The sequence below is a fragment of the Nomascus leucogenys genome, chromosome 18 (assembly GCF_006542625.1).
Source record: "Nomascus leucogenys isolate Asia chromosome 18, Asia_NLE_v1, whole genome shotgun sequence".
NCBI lineage: Eukaryota > Metazoa > Chordata > Mammalia > Primates > Hylobatidae > Nomascus > Nomascus leucogenys.
The window spans coordinates 102,370,275-102,381,791 of NC_044398.1; the positions used below are offsets into that span (position 1 = coordinate 102,370,275).

An 11,517-nucleotide genomic window follows, 5' to 3' on the forward strand; every position below is an offset into this window, starting at 1 on the left:
CTGGACTGTTGGTAGAGTGGAAGGGGATAAAGGGATCGGTGGGGCGAGCGTGTCATATGGTCCTGCCATAGTGGCCGGACTTCCCATCACCGCCCTTCCTCAGGTATCGGGAGGAGTTGCCAGCTGCCATCAAGGGCAGAGCGGAGGAGCATGTGACAGGGAACTGGAGCCGCTGCTGGCCTGGAAGCTGACGGTGAAGGGCGGCCCGCTTCCAGGGCGGGGCCTCCGTGGGGCGGGTCTTCATTGGGGCGTAGCATCGGTGGGGCGTGGCATCGGTGGGGCGGGGCCTCCCTGGTGGGTCCGCCACCCCAGGCACACTGACCTGGCCTCCCAGAGAGGGGCGCTTACGGCCACGTCTGCAGCAGCTGGTGGCCACCAATCCCCCTGAGCTGGTTGCGCACTGTTCGACCGCCACCTTCTGCCTCCTGCCAGATGTGGGGGCTGCAGTCACCGAGCTGTGTGCCGTCTGCGGTGTGGGCCCACCACAGCCTCGCACAGCCTCGGGTGAGTTGGGTGGGCACGACTTGGGTATATAGGCGTTCTTGTCTGTGAAGCGGGCAGTCTGGGCCCTTGCGTGTCGCTAGGAGCAGGAACCATGGGGCCCCAGGCTGCTGGGAGCAGGGTCTCCCAGAGCTTGTCTTGATGGGGTGTCTGGCTGCTTCTCCTCACTGTTCACAGCAGTCCTGGCAGCTGGAGCTCCAGAGATGGAGGCCTTCATGTCAGATGAGGCAGTGGCCACAGTGCCCGGCCTGCCGGCCCCACAGTACACCCTTAGGTACTACCTGCTGTACCTGGGCCAGGTTCAAGAGCGGGCCACAGCTCTGAGCCAAGGAGAATGAACTGTGCGTGGGCAGGTTGGGGTGGCCTGTGCCCCTGGGCCTGAGTCCATGTGCCCCTCCCTAGCCAGTGCCTCAGGACAGTGGACTCCCTACCTAGTAGAGACAGCGCTGTGTACCTGGGCTGTGGGGCAGAGGCTGTGCCCAGACCTGCTGCCCAACCTTGGCCCCAGCCTGGCCACCCACAAGGATGCTAGGCCAGCCAAGAAGCACGGAACCCAGGCCGAGTGAACTTGGCTGTGACCCAGGCCTGCTCGCCTGCCACACAGCCTCAGGCCTCCGGGTCTCACTGGACGGCAGGGAGGGTGAAGAGGAGGCCGCCCACTGTGGGAGCTCAATAAACACTTCCCAGACTCACGCCTGACCACACACCCCGCCTGACCACACACCCCGCCTGACCACACACCCGGCCTGACCACACACCCGGCCTGACCACACACCCCGCCTGACCACACACCCGCCTGACCACACACCCCGCCTGACCACACACCCGGCCCCCAGCCATCCCAGGTGCCCCCAACTCCCACAGACACAGCACCTGTGGCCCGGGAACAACTCCCACGCCTGACCCCAGGTGCAGAGGTGCACAAGGAGGGAAGTCCAGGCCCTCAGGGTGGGGAGGGCCGTCACGGTCTGTTCAGCAGGTGTGGGGGCCCTGACGAGTCTCCAGAGCCCGGGACAGCCCCCTGGTGCTGTGTAAAATATTTATTAATTATCCAAAAAGGCTCAGACCGCAAGTCCTGGGGGTAGGGGGGTGGCTGGGACAGGGTCTCCTCTGAGGCCACCCACACCCAAGGGGCACAGAAGCCCTGAGACGTCCGTTCACAAAGGGCAGACGTGAAGGCCCCTGGTGGGCGGCCACCACATGCCCGAGCCCTGGGCTGTGCAGCCTCAGGTAGCCGGTCAGGGCGGTGGGGGGATGTGGGCGCCCAGCAGGTCGTAGGCGAAGACGTTCCAGAAGACGGCGAAGAGCAGGAAGGTGCCGTAGGCCAGCAGCACCACCCACCAGCCGCACTGGTCCCGCAGGCGCTCCTCGTAGCTACGCAGGATGGTCAGGCCCATGCTCACCCCCACCACCGCGCCTGCCAGGTGCGCCATGAAGCTGGGCTGTGGGCCCGAGGCGGGCAGCGGCGGGGAGAAGCGCAGCCACACGGCCCGGCCCACCTCGGAGCTCACTGCAGAGGGACGCGGCAGGTGGGAGGTGCCCCGGCTGCAGGCTGAGGCCCCCCGGCCCTCCCCCCAGCCCCTACTCACTGCACACCAAGGCCAGCACCATCCTCAGCAACTTGTAGGGACATCTCATCCCAGCCCAGTTCTACAGGGGTGTGCAGATGAGAAGTGGTGAGGCTCACCAGGGGCCCCTCCCCGCGCCCCCCACCGGGCAGGCCCGTTACCATGACGACGTTGGCCAGGTGTGCCGAGCACAGGGCGTAGACCCCGCCGGAGCCTCCCACCACCGGGGCCCGCATGTCGGTGATGGAGACAGTTAGGGAGCCTGTGTGAGCAAGCGGCGGGTGAGGGTGCAGCCAGCCAGGGCAGGGGGCGGGGGTGTGCGCCTGCCTCACCTGCCAGCACGCCTGCCAGGTAGAGCAGGCTGATGCGGAGCAGGCCGTGCACCATCTCCAAGGGCACCCCGATCATCAGCTGCAGGAGGGCATTGAACCCCAGCTGCTCCAGCCTGGCCAAACGGAAGCAAACAGGCACGAAGAGTGGGGTCAGCCATCCGGCCCCACCCCCCAGCCCTCGCCTCAAGTTGCTGCACCTACCTTGGGGCTAAGCCTCTCTGATGTAATGGCGGATTGGGGCGGGGCTCACCGGGCAGCAGTGCTACTCACCCAACGTGCATGAACATGTAGGTGAGGAAGCGCCAGGCGCGGGCGCGGTGCCCGGGGTGGTACACGAGGGGGCTCTTCATGTACTCGGGGTGGTAGGTCTGCAGCACCCACTTGTTGAGGCGGGCCCCGTAGCATAGGAACACGATGATCTGGGGACACGAGTGTTAGGCTGGTCACGGCCAGGAGCGCGGGAGGCTCCCGGGGCAGCGGCTAGGGGGCCCACCTGGGCAAGGGTGACCGAGGCCATGAACACGGGGGGTGGGCAGCTGCGGTGACGGTAGAAATACCAGCGGCGGTCCACCTCGCAAGGCAGGATCTCGTAGGCCACATAACGCACAAACCGCTTGTAGACACCTAGGCCTGGCTCGTCCAGCAGCCCGTCCCGGGGCAGTGCCCGCTGTCCATTAGCAATGGCCCGCTTGAAACTGCTGGAGCGCTTGCTGCTGATCTGGGGGCAGGGGCCTGAGTGTGGGCCATGGACCTCCCCATGGCACCCCTGCCTGTGAGGCTCACCCAGCTCCCCGCATCCACAAGCCCCCCTGCAGTGAGGAGCTGCCTGCCCGCCTCCTCTGGCCAGGACATCGTGCCCCTGCCGCCTGCCCACCGTGGCACTGACCAGGTCCACCAGCTCCTGGTAGCAGACCTGGCCCTGCTCGTTGCTCTGAGCCAGGGCCACCAGCATGTCCAGCTTGGCCGGGTCCAGGGGCAGCTCATGGCTGTGCACCAGGCCAGCGAAGGTGTCCGCACCGATGAAGCCTGTGTTCTCGGGGTCCAGCTGCTGCAGTGAGGAGCCGCCGGCCAAGGCCTGAGTGCGGGCCCGACCCCTGGACCAAAGGGCTGGGCCAGGCTGGCTGGGAGCATCAGGCTCAGGCTTCCAGCACTTTTGGGACAGGGGCCCCGTGCCTGCCTGTTCCCCGGGACCCTGCTTGATCCCAGGAGCTGGCAGGGCACTGGTGCCTGGGTCCCAATCCTCCAGCTCCTCAGTTGTTCCCCCGTCTTCCACCCTACCCATCCTGGAAGGCGAGGGCCAAGGTCCAAGACCAGCCAGCTGCCCGCCCTCCCTCCCTCTCCCCGACTCTCCCTTCTGCAGCCAGGAGCCCTGGTCCAGTCAGCCCACTCCTGGGGTCCCAGACACAGGGGCCAAGGTCGTGCAGGGATGAGGTAGGTACCGAGCGGGGCTTTCGGGGAGCTCGGTCCCGCACAAGCTCAGCTCAGCGGCAGGAGGGCCGCATTGGGGGCGGTGCCAGCTCCCCAGACCACCCCCCGACGCACCTGCTCCTGGATGAGCTGCAGCAGCGAGCTCCTGTCCATAGAGCCGGGCCGGGGGCCGGGGTCCGGGGTCGGCGGCCGCGGCCGGGAGGGGCTGCTCTGCGGACGACTCCGCTCCGCCCCAGCCGGCCCGCTCCGCCCGCTCCGCTCGGCGCCGCGCTTGGGCCGCGTCACCGAGTCGCCCGCCTGCCCGCCCCTGCCGCACACGCCGCCACGCGCGGCCAAGACACGCGCGCACCCTGCACGCGGACGCACACCCCGGACAGGAACCGCCTCCAGCTAGCACCGCGTCTCAGCGCCGGCCCCCACCCCCGCTCTGGCGCAGCTCCAGCACATTGGACGACCTCCACGGCAGTCGCTGGTAAATGGAGTCACGGGGGTGGGGGGCACCTAAAACCCCCCATGCAAGACCGTTCGCCCTCTCACAGCCTTCCTGGGCTCAGGCCTGTGAGGATGTCACCTCCTCCAGGAAGCCTTCCCTCACTACTGCTTGCCGCCCCCCCCACCCCCCGCCCCAGGCTGACCCAGTACTCCCTGCGGTTCGTGTTCCCACCGGCTGGAGCTCCCTGCTTGCAGCAGACACACCCCCCTACCCCCGCCCCTCCCACCTAGCACAGCCACAAGGAAGTCCCTCGCCCTGCATGGCCACTACAGCCACCTCTTAGGAGGAGGAAGACGCTGCTGCAGCTGCCTTGGCTCCGACGACCAAGCCCAGTCCACTCGTCCACGCCCTGGGCTGGAGGCCCCCGACCGCTCTTGCAACTCCATGCAGGACAGCAAAACCTCCCACCCTAAGGCGGCGCCAGGGCTGGGCATGAGGGGCATTCCGATACAGAGCGGAACCCCCAGGGGGCAGGGCTGCAGTTGGGATGAGGGGACCTGCTCCTGGGAAGGCAGGCCAACCCCTCCACAATGGAGGTGACACATAAGACACGTGTGAGTATGGCAGCCCCTGCGAGGGCCACTCAGAGGACTCCTCCTAGGGTTGCAGTGGTCCCAAAAGGCAGGCCGCGGGGTACAGCAGGCTCAAATACCATCAGTCGGGAGGGACCTCAGGAGCCAATGCCACAAGCTCCAAGGCAGGGCCCGTGTAGGCCAGGACTTGTGAAGGGGCCCCACCTGCCACTCCCTAAAGGCAGACACAGGAGGTGGGGACCAGGCCTTCTGATACGTGTCTGGGTGACCTTGGGAAGGCCATGCCCTGGGTCCCGAGAAGCAGGCATCTGGGCTCAACTCCCACCCCGTCCCTCCCTCTGGCCCATCCTGCTTCCCCCAGGTCAGGGCCCCAGGGTCACCCCACTCTGTGGCAGGCAGTGACCACATCTGGTCACACAAGCCCAGGTTCTCGGCGCAGCTCAGCCAGGCTGGCAGGACGCTCTGGGGAGTGGGCAGTGCCAGGGCACACTGGACCCTGAGAAGGGGTCAGTCACCGGGGAAACATCTCAGGCACCGGCGCCCCCCAGTCCACGTGGGGCACGCACCGTCCTGCAGTGGGCTCCCACTCCCAGACCGCAGGACATCCAAGGACACTGGGCTCGCAGGCCATAGCGGCCCAGAGTGGACCTTCCAGAGGCCACATGCACACGCCTGAGACCTCAGGACAGTGGCCCAGGGACCAAAGGAGGGGGGCGTTTCCAGCCCACATGAAGACAAAGAACATGTTCTAGGTTGAATCAAGGCGAGCTGTCTTCAGAGACTGGGATCCGAGATAGAAAAGACACAGTGAAGTTTAATCAGGAACCCAGCCTCTGGTCCTCGTCTGCAACCACGGAAACGGCTCCAAACATGAGGGGGACCCCACCCAAGGCCTGCTTTTGGCCCAAAGCTCTGCCTTCCAGCCCTCCTCATACCCACTGGCCACCCAGGACAGGAAAGGGGGGTGGAGCCCTGAGAATTCCGGGTCTGGGGTCAGCAGCTCCCACACCTGTGCTCCCCAGCCCAGCACACGATGCCCAGAGGTGGGCAATCCCTGACAGCGGTGGCCAGCACTTGGGAGCTCCTGCTCAGCCACCTGCCACGGCCCACCCTGGGGGTCTGGCAGGTGCCAGGGCAGTGCATGGCAGCATGAGGCCCCGCTGCAGACCGACTGCCTCAGAAACAAGTCCCGGCGCAAAGGCGTTCCCGGAGTGGCAGCCTGGCCTGCACCCCAGCTGTGCTGCCCCTGCAGAGCCCCAGCAGCGAGCCACACCCAGGTCAGGGGAGGGGGCTTGGGTACCAGGGGCCTCACTGGCTCTTCACCAGGACCCTGTAGAGTGAGAAGCTGAGGACTGCGGCCACGGCGGCCCCGACAACTCCCAGCAGCCCCCGGAGCCAGAAGGAAGAGGGACGCAACTCTGCGTGGACCAAATGTCTGCAAGAGAGAAACATCATCTGTAGATGCCTCAGGCAGATGCCCCCAGCTTGCTGCTGGACACCCTCCCATGTCCTGGACTCACAGGACCCCACAGGCGGGGTTCCCAGACCAGAGGCACAGCCGGTGGAGGCCAGGCCCTGGAGGGACATGCCCGGGCACTGGCTCCCTCTGCCACACAAAGCTCCACCCCGCCACTCTGGCCCCAGTTCCAGGCCTGACACCACAGCTGCCCACTGCTCGGATGACAGACACTGCTAGTCCCCAGGGCTGTGCTGCTGGGTACCCACGGGAAGGTGGCCATGGTGGCGAGCTGGGTGAAGATTGTGGTGCTGGGCTCGGCTGGGCCAGCACAGGAGAACGGCACAGGAGCGGGTAGCCGGTGCTTGCGGCAAAACTCGGCCGGCAATGGGCCAGCCGCCACGACACCTTCGGGCAGGTCAGCCTTGGAGGAGACGAAGAGGCAGGGGGTCTGCCCGTCCATGTAATGGTGCTGTGGGCAGAAAGTGGTATGAGGTACAGTCCTGGGGTGGCTGAGGCACAGCTGGTGGGACAGACCCTGCCCCATGGCCATGTGGCCCCTGCAGGGCCCCACCTTGTAGACGCTGGCACAATGTGCAAAGGACTTTGGGTCACTGCCGTCAAACATCAAGCAGGCAACGTCACAGGCGGCGTCCAGCGATGTGGCCAGCAGACCATCTGTGCCCACCTCACAGAGCTGGGACAGACAGTGGCCTTAGGAAGGGTCCCTGGGGCTCGGTCCCCCTAGGGCCATGCTGGGCCAGATCTGCTAGGCAGGCCTGGGTGTCCCCAGCTCCACCCTCGGGCACAGGCCGCGCCGCCCCAGCACTCACGATCAAGTACTTCTCCTGCCCGTTGACCTGCACCGTGTCGATGGCGTAGCCGGGAGGCTGCTCCCTCGTGTCCTGGTGCTGAGGGAGGTGAAGTCCTGACACTCGCTGGCTCCAGTGCCCCCCAGATTGCCCTGCCCTGCACCTGGAGCCCCTGGGGTGGTGGGGAAGTCTAGGGTGCTTACCCCCAGGCCGCGGCCGAGGAAGGCCTGCAGGAAGGCAGACTTGCCCACTCCACGGGCCCCCACCACCTTGCACAGGAGGACGCTCCGCTGCGTCTGTCCCTTCTCCTGGTCCAGTCTCTTCTCACGGGTGACTGTGAGGACAGACACGGGTTAGGGCGGCTGCCAGGATGCTGGGCCTGGGCCCAGGGAGGGTGGGTGCCTACCTGTGATGGCGCGGGCCTGGGAGTCCTGCTCACAGAGAGTGGGGTAGCCCAGGTAGCCCAGGTGCCCAAGGCAGCTCCGGACGTCCAGGTAGGTCACCAGGCTGGGGGTAGGCGGGAGGCACAGTGTTACGGTGGGGAGGCTGGTGTGGCGGGTGGCCATGGTGTGGGCCGCACTTACGTCCACTGGCAGAGATATCCGTGCAGGGGCAACCGGCCAGCCACTGTGCGGACTGTGCGTGGGAACTCGGGGCCCCAGGGGGCTGCCGGGAACACACTGAAGAGGCTTTGCAGCTCCACGGGCGAGAGGGCGCCGTCGCGGTCCTGCGGAAGGAGGGATGGGGTGACGTGTGTGCCGGGGAGGGGGCGGGGGCGGGGGCAGGGGAGTTGCCATGCTCTCACCTGGTCGTGCTTCTCAAACACCCTCTGCACAAACTGGTAGCCAAGGTGGTTGAGCTCAGTGCTGCAGCCAGGGGGCACGTGGAGCCTGCAGGGAGGCGACAGCCCCTCTAGTTCCCAGGAGACTCTGCACCACCACGCTCGGCACATCTGTCACCCTGCCAGCCCCGTCTGTGCAGCTGGACCCTCCCTGTAGGACCCAGAGGCTCCTGTACGCCCCTAACCTTGCAGCTGCCGTAGGGGAGAAGGGTGCTCATTTGGCTCCAGCACGTGGCAGGCCTGGCTGAGGCCTCCAGGCCACACCCCAAGCTGCCGACCCCAGCAGGGTGAACAAGTCACGCACGCAGGGTTGGCAAGGGGCCAGCCCCCACCTGACTCAGAGCTCTGTGGATGCTGAGGGGTTCAGGGCGCGGCCAGGCAGGGGCACTACCCCAGACGGCCTGCTGAGCGAGACCTTCCCTGACCCTCAGGGAGGAGAGGCCTCAAACCCCAGCTTCACTCACGGAGGGAAGAGATAGTCGGCTGTCAGCTCCAGTGCGTCGCTGTAGCCGAAGCGCCGCAGGATGGTCCACGTGGTCTCGTGCCGGCCGCGCTGGATGAAGAGCGTGTTCAGGAAGAGGAAACCTGCGCCGAGACAGAGCAGGGGAGCACCAGGCCCAGCCCCTTCCCACACTCCCCAGGCACAGGCGGGCACCCGGCCTCACCATCCAGGGTCAGCCGGTCCTCCCACACGCCGCCCGCCACGTTCCTGCACACCACCGTCTTCACGTCCTCCAGGGCCTGCGGGGCCAGGGGGTGCCCAAAGCAGGATTTCTGCTTCCAAGAGAGCGTTGTTGGGAGTCAGCCAGCCACCCGGAGACGGCCCGTTCCAGTCACTAACAGCAGCGGAGGTTCAAGGGGGCTGGGCACCGAGGGTGGGGCGGGGGCGCACCTGGAAAGCGTTGAGCTCTTCGTCACTGAGCGCCTGGTCCAGGTCCTGATCTGAGAGCCTGAAGATGCGCGTCAGCGCCTGGGCGCACGCGGGCCTCAACTGTGGGGATGTTGGCTCAGCGCCCTCAGACGGCCCACGCCCGCCCGCCACGCTGCCCCACCAAGCACCCCCCGGGGCCCTGGGGAACCAGTGTGCGGGGCCCCAGCCGATGCTCACCCGCTTGGCCTCAGGGTCATAGAGGGGGGCTGTGGGGTGCAGGACGGCCTTCTGGGCGTAGTAGAACAGCTCTGAGATGTTCCTCAGGTTCTTGGCCGAACACTGGGAAAGTGGGAACAGCCTCAGGGAAGCGCCCCTAGGAGGGCACCGGGTGAGGACACAAGGAATGAAGGAGGCCCTGCCCCTACCTCGGCGCCCGGCTGGGACCTACTCACCTCCACGCAGGTCTCGATCTCGGGGAACTGGCTCATGATGGGGAGCACGGCCTCCATGGAGCTCCCCGGCCGCAGGTCTGACTTGTTGCCCACTAGGATGATGGGCACCCTGGGTTGGAGGCCCACGGTCACCAGGGGCAGGGGAGCCGGGGGTCCCAGCCCCTTCCACATCCCCTCATTACCTGGGCCCCCGCGTGCTCCCCCCATTCACCAGTGGGATCCACTTAGTTCGAATCTGAAAAGCAAAACCTGGCTGTGAAGTGAGACTGCCAGCAAGCACATGGCTCCCAGCTGGAGCGCGGGACTGGCTGGGGGAGAGCAGAAGGGGGAGGTCAAGGCCCACTGAGGGCCCAAGTCCCGGCCACAGGAACAAAGCTGGTGGGAGAAGGCAGGCAGCAGGTGCAGCCTCATCTGTCTGACCCCAATGGCTCCCAAACACCCCCAAGTCACTGGGGCCCAAGCCTAGGGCCGCCCCCAACACAGGCCCTCTGCAGTTTCCCCCGGGGGTTTGGAAACGGGAAGAAAGAGGGCCGCGGGCCTAAATGGCTCAGACTGGGGGACGTCCCAGACCCTCTCAGGGGAAGCAGGATCACAGGAGAGGGCCGGGTGACGCCACCTGAAGCTCCCCAAAATGCTGTGAGAGATGGTACTAGCCATGGTTTGGGTGAGGGTCCACCTGGGCCACCGTGTCTCTGCTGTTGGGGTCTGCACTGAGAGCTCACCTTCTCAATTGTGGCCTCCTCAGAGACGTCATACACCACACACACCACGTTTGCCTGAAGGAACAGTGACAAAGTGTGGGTGACGGGGCTGCTGGCTCACCACCGATGACCCTGGCCGCTCCACGCCATCTCGAGGCTCCAGGAGGCCCCAGAAGCTCACAGGTAGCATGGGTGCGGCTCTGGGGCCGGGAAAGCCCAGGCTTCCCTAAAACCTGCCTCCAGCCTGGTGTTGGCAGAGCAGGCACTCCCCAGTGTCACACTGGGAGCTGCTGCTGAACCCTCAGAGAAGCCTCTTCCCCGCCCACTGCCAGTGCAGGGACATCAGGCCCCCAGAAGCACAGCTGTGGTCGGCAAGACCCTTAGAGCAGAAGACTCAGGACAGACACGTCCACACCTGCAACCCAACACCCTGCAAGACAGCTGCCGCCTTGACCCCTGCCTCTTCCCTCCCAGAGTGACAGGACCGCAGTGAGGGGTGCCGGCGGCAGGGGCTGCCCTGGGTGGCTGTGGCCTGTGCCCTTGCCTGGAGGTGTCCCCGGCACACGTGCTCTGGTACTGGGAGCTCCAGGTGCCCGGAGGCCGGGACGGTGGGCTGGAGCACACGGCAGGCGGAGGTGGCGCACACGGAGCCCACAAGAAGAGTAAACGCTGCTGCCACCCCGGCAGGAGGGAGGGACAGCCCGCGGGGAAGGGTCCTGTTATCCCTGGAGCACCACTGGACCGAGCGGTGCCGGCTCCCAGCGGGGTGCGCTGTGGGGGCCCCAACAACCCGCAGTGCAAAGGTCACAAAATTATCAGGGCCAAGGACACCCTGAGCACCTCGGTCCAATCCCCCAGCCGGCGAAGCGGATTAGGCCGAGCCCGCGCCCAGCCCCTCCCTCGTCCCGCGCACCACGGGCACCTTGTGGATCTCCTGGCGCAGCTCCTCGTCCGTCTGCTCGGCTTCTAGGGGGAGAAAGAGACCCCACTGCAGACCCCGCAGGCCCGCCGGACCGCTCCGGGCCGGGCCCCCGGGAGGCTACGGCCGCTACCTGAGTAGTCCACGATGTGGGTGGGCACCTTCTCCGGGGTGACGTCCGCGGGGATCGTGATCTCCTCCGCGCGGGGAGGGACCTGCAAGGGACGCGAGCGCTCACCAGGGACCCCCGGCTGCGCCCGCTCCCACCCCCGCGGCGGGCGTGCCCCTTACCTCCTCGGGGAACTCCTCGCCCACCAGGGACAGGATCAGCGACGTCTTCCCCACCTGGGCTGCGCGAGGCGGGGCGGTCAGCGCTAGGGGCCAAGGTCACGGCGCCCCCCGACCCCCGAGACCCTCACCCCGCGTCCCGGCCGCCGCAGCTCCGAGACCCCCCGGGCTGGCGCCTACCCTCGCCCAGTAACAGGATGCGCACGTCCCGCCTCATGGCTGCCGCCCGGAGCCGCTCCCCGACCCGGAACCCGGCCCCGACCTGATCCTCAGCCTTTCGCTCTGCCCCCGCGCCCGCCCCGCACTTCCGGTTCTCGGCCCC

At 66.7% G+C, this 11,517-nt stretch overlaps 2 protein-coding genes across 6 annotated transcripts; both read right to left on the reverse strand.

Moving 5' to 3' along the window:
* Window positions 1-1,523: 1,523 nt before the first annotated feature.
* Window positions 1,524-5,501, reverse strand: RHBDL1 (rhomboid like 1). 3 transcript variants are annotated; one of them, XM_030798611.1, is made up of 8 exons: window positions 3,944-5,501; window positions 3,288-3,449; window positions 2,895-3,119; window positions 2,672-2,820; window positions 2,402-2,514; window positions 2,231-2,331; window positions 2,091-2,151; window positions 1,524-2,011 (listed from the first exon to the last, which is right to left on the reverse strand). In XM_030798611.1, the coding sequence occupies exons 1-8, from the start codon at window positions 3,980-3,982 to the stop codon at window positions 1,740-1,742; spliced, it is 1,122 nt and encodes a 373-aa protein (XP_030654471.1). In that variant the 5' UTR covers window positions 3,983-5,501; the 3' UTR covers window positions 1,524-1,739. The 3 variants fall into 3 exon arrangements, with proteins under 3 accessions (XP_030654471.1, XP_003269171.2, XP_030654470.1); XM_003269123.3 differs by having other exon boundaries at window positions 3,288-5,501; XM_030798610.1 differs by having other exon boundaries at window positions 2,895-5,501.
* Window positions 5,502-5,604: 103 nt separating this feature from the next.
* Window positions 5,605-11,517, reverse strand: RHOT2 (ras homolog family member T2). 3 transcript variants are annotated; one of them, XM_030798607.1, is made up of 19 exons: window positions 11,376-11,517; window positions 11,199-11,257; window positions 11,041-11,122; window positions 10,911-10,954; window positions 10,010-10,063; window positions 9,470-9,522; window positions 9,288-9,396; window positions 9,073-9,174; window positions 8,857-8,955; window positions 8,630-8,738; window positions 8,429-8,549; window positions 7,929-8,013; window positions 7,708-7,850; window positions 7,530-7,630; window positions 7,327-7,457; window positions 7,145-7,222; window positions 6,886-7,008; window positions 6,581-6,783; window positions 5,605-6,290 (listed from the first exon to the last, which is right to left on the reverse strand). In XM_030798607.1, exons 1-19 carry the CDS (start codon window positions 11,410-11,412, stop codon window positions 6,164-6,166), a joined length of 1,860 nt encoding a protein of 619 aa, XP_030654467.1. In that variant the 5' UTR covers window positions 11,413-11,517; the 3' UTR covers window positions 5,605-6,163. The 3 variants fall into 3 exon arrangements, with proteins under 3 accessions (XP_030654467.1, XP_030654469.1, XP_030654468.1); XM_030798609.1 differs by having other exon boundaries at window positions 5,643-6,290; window positions 11,199-11,252; window positions 11,376-11,479; XM_030798608.1 differs by having other exon boundaries at window positions 5,643-6,290; window positions 9,288-9,379; window positions 11,376-11,479.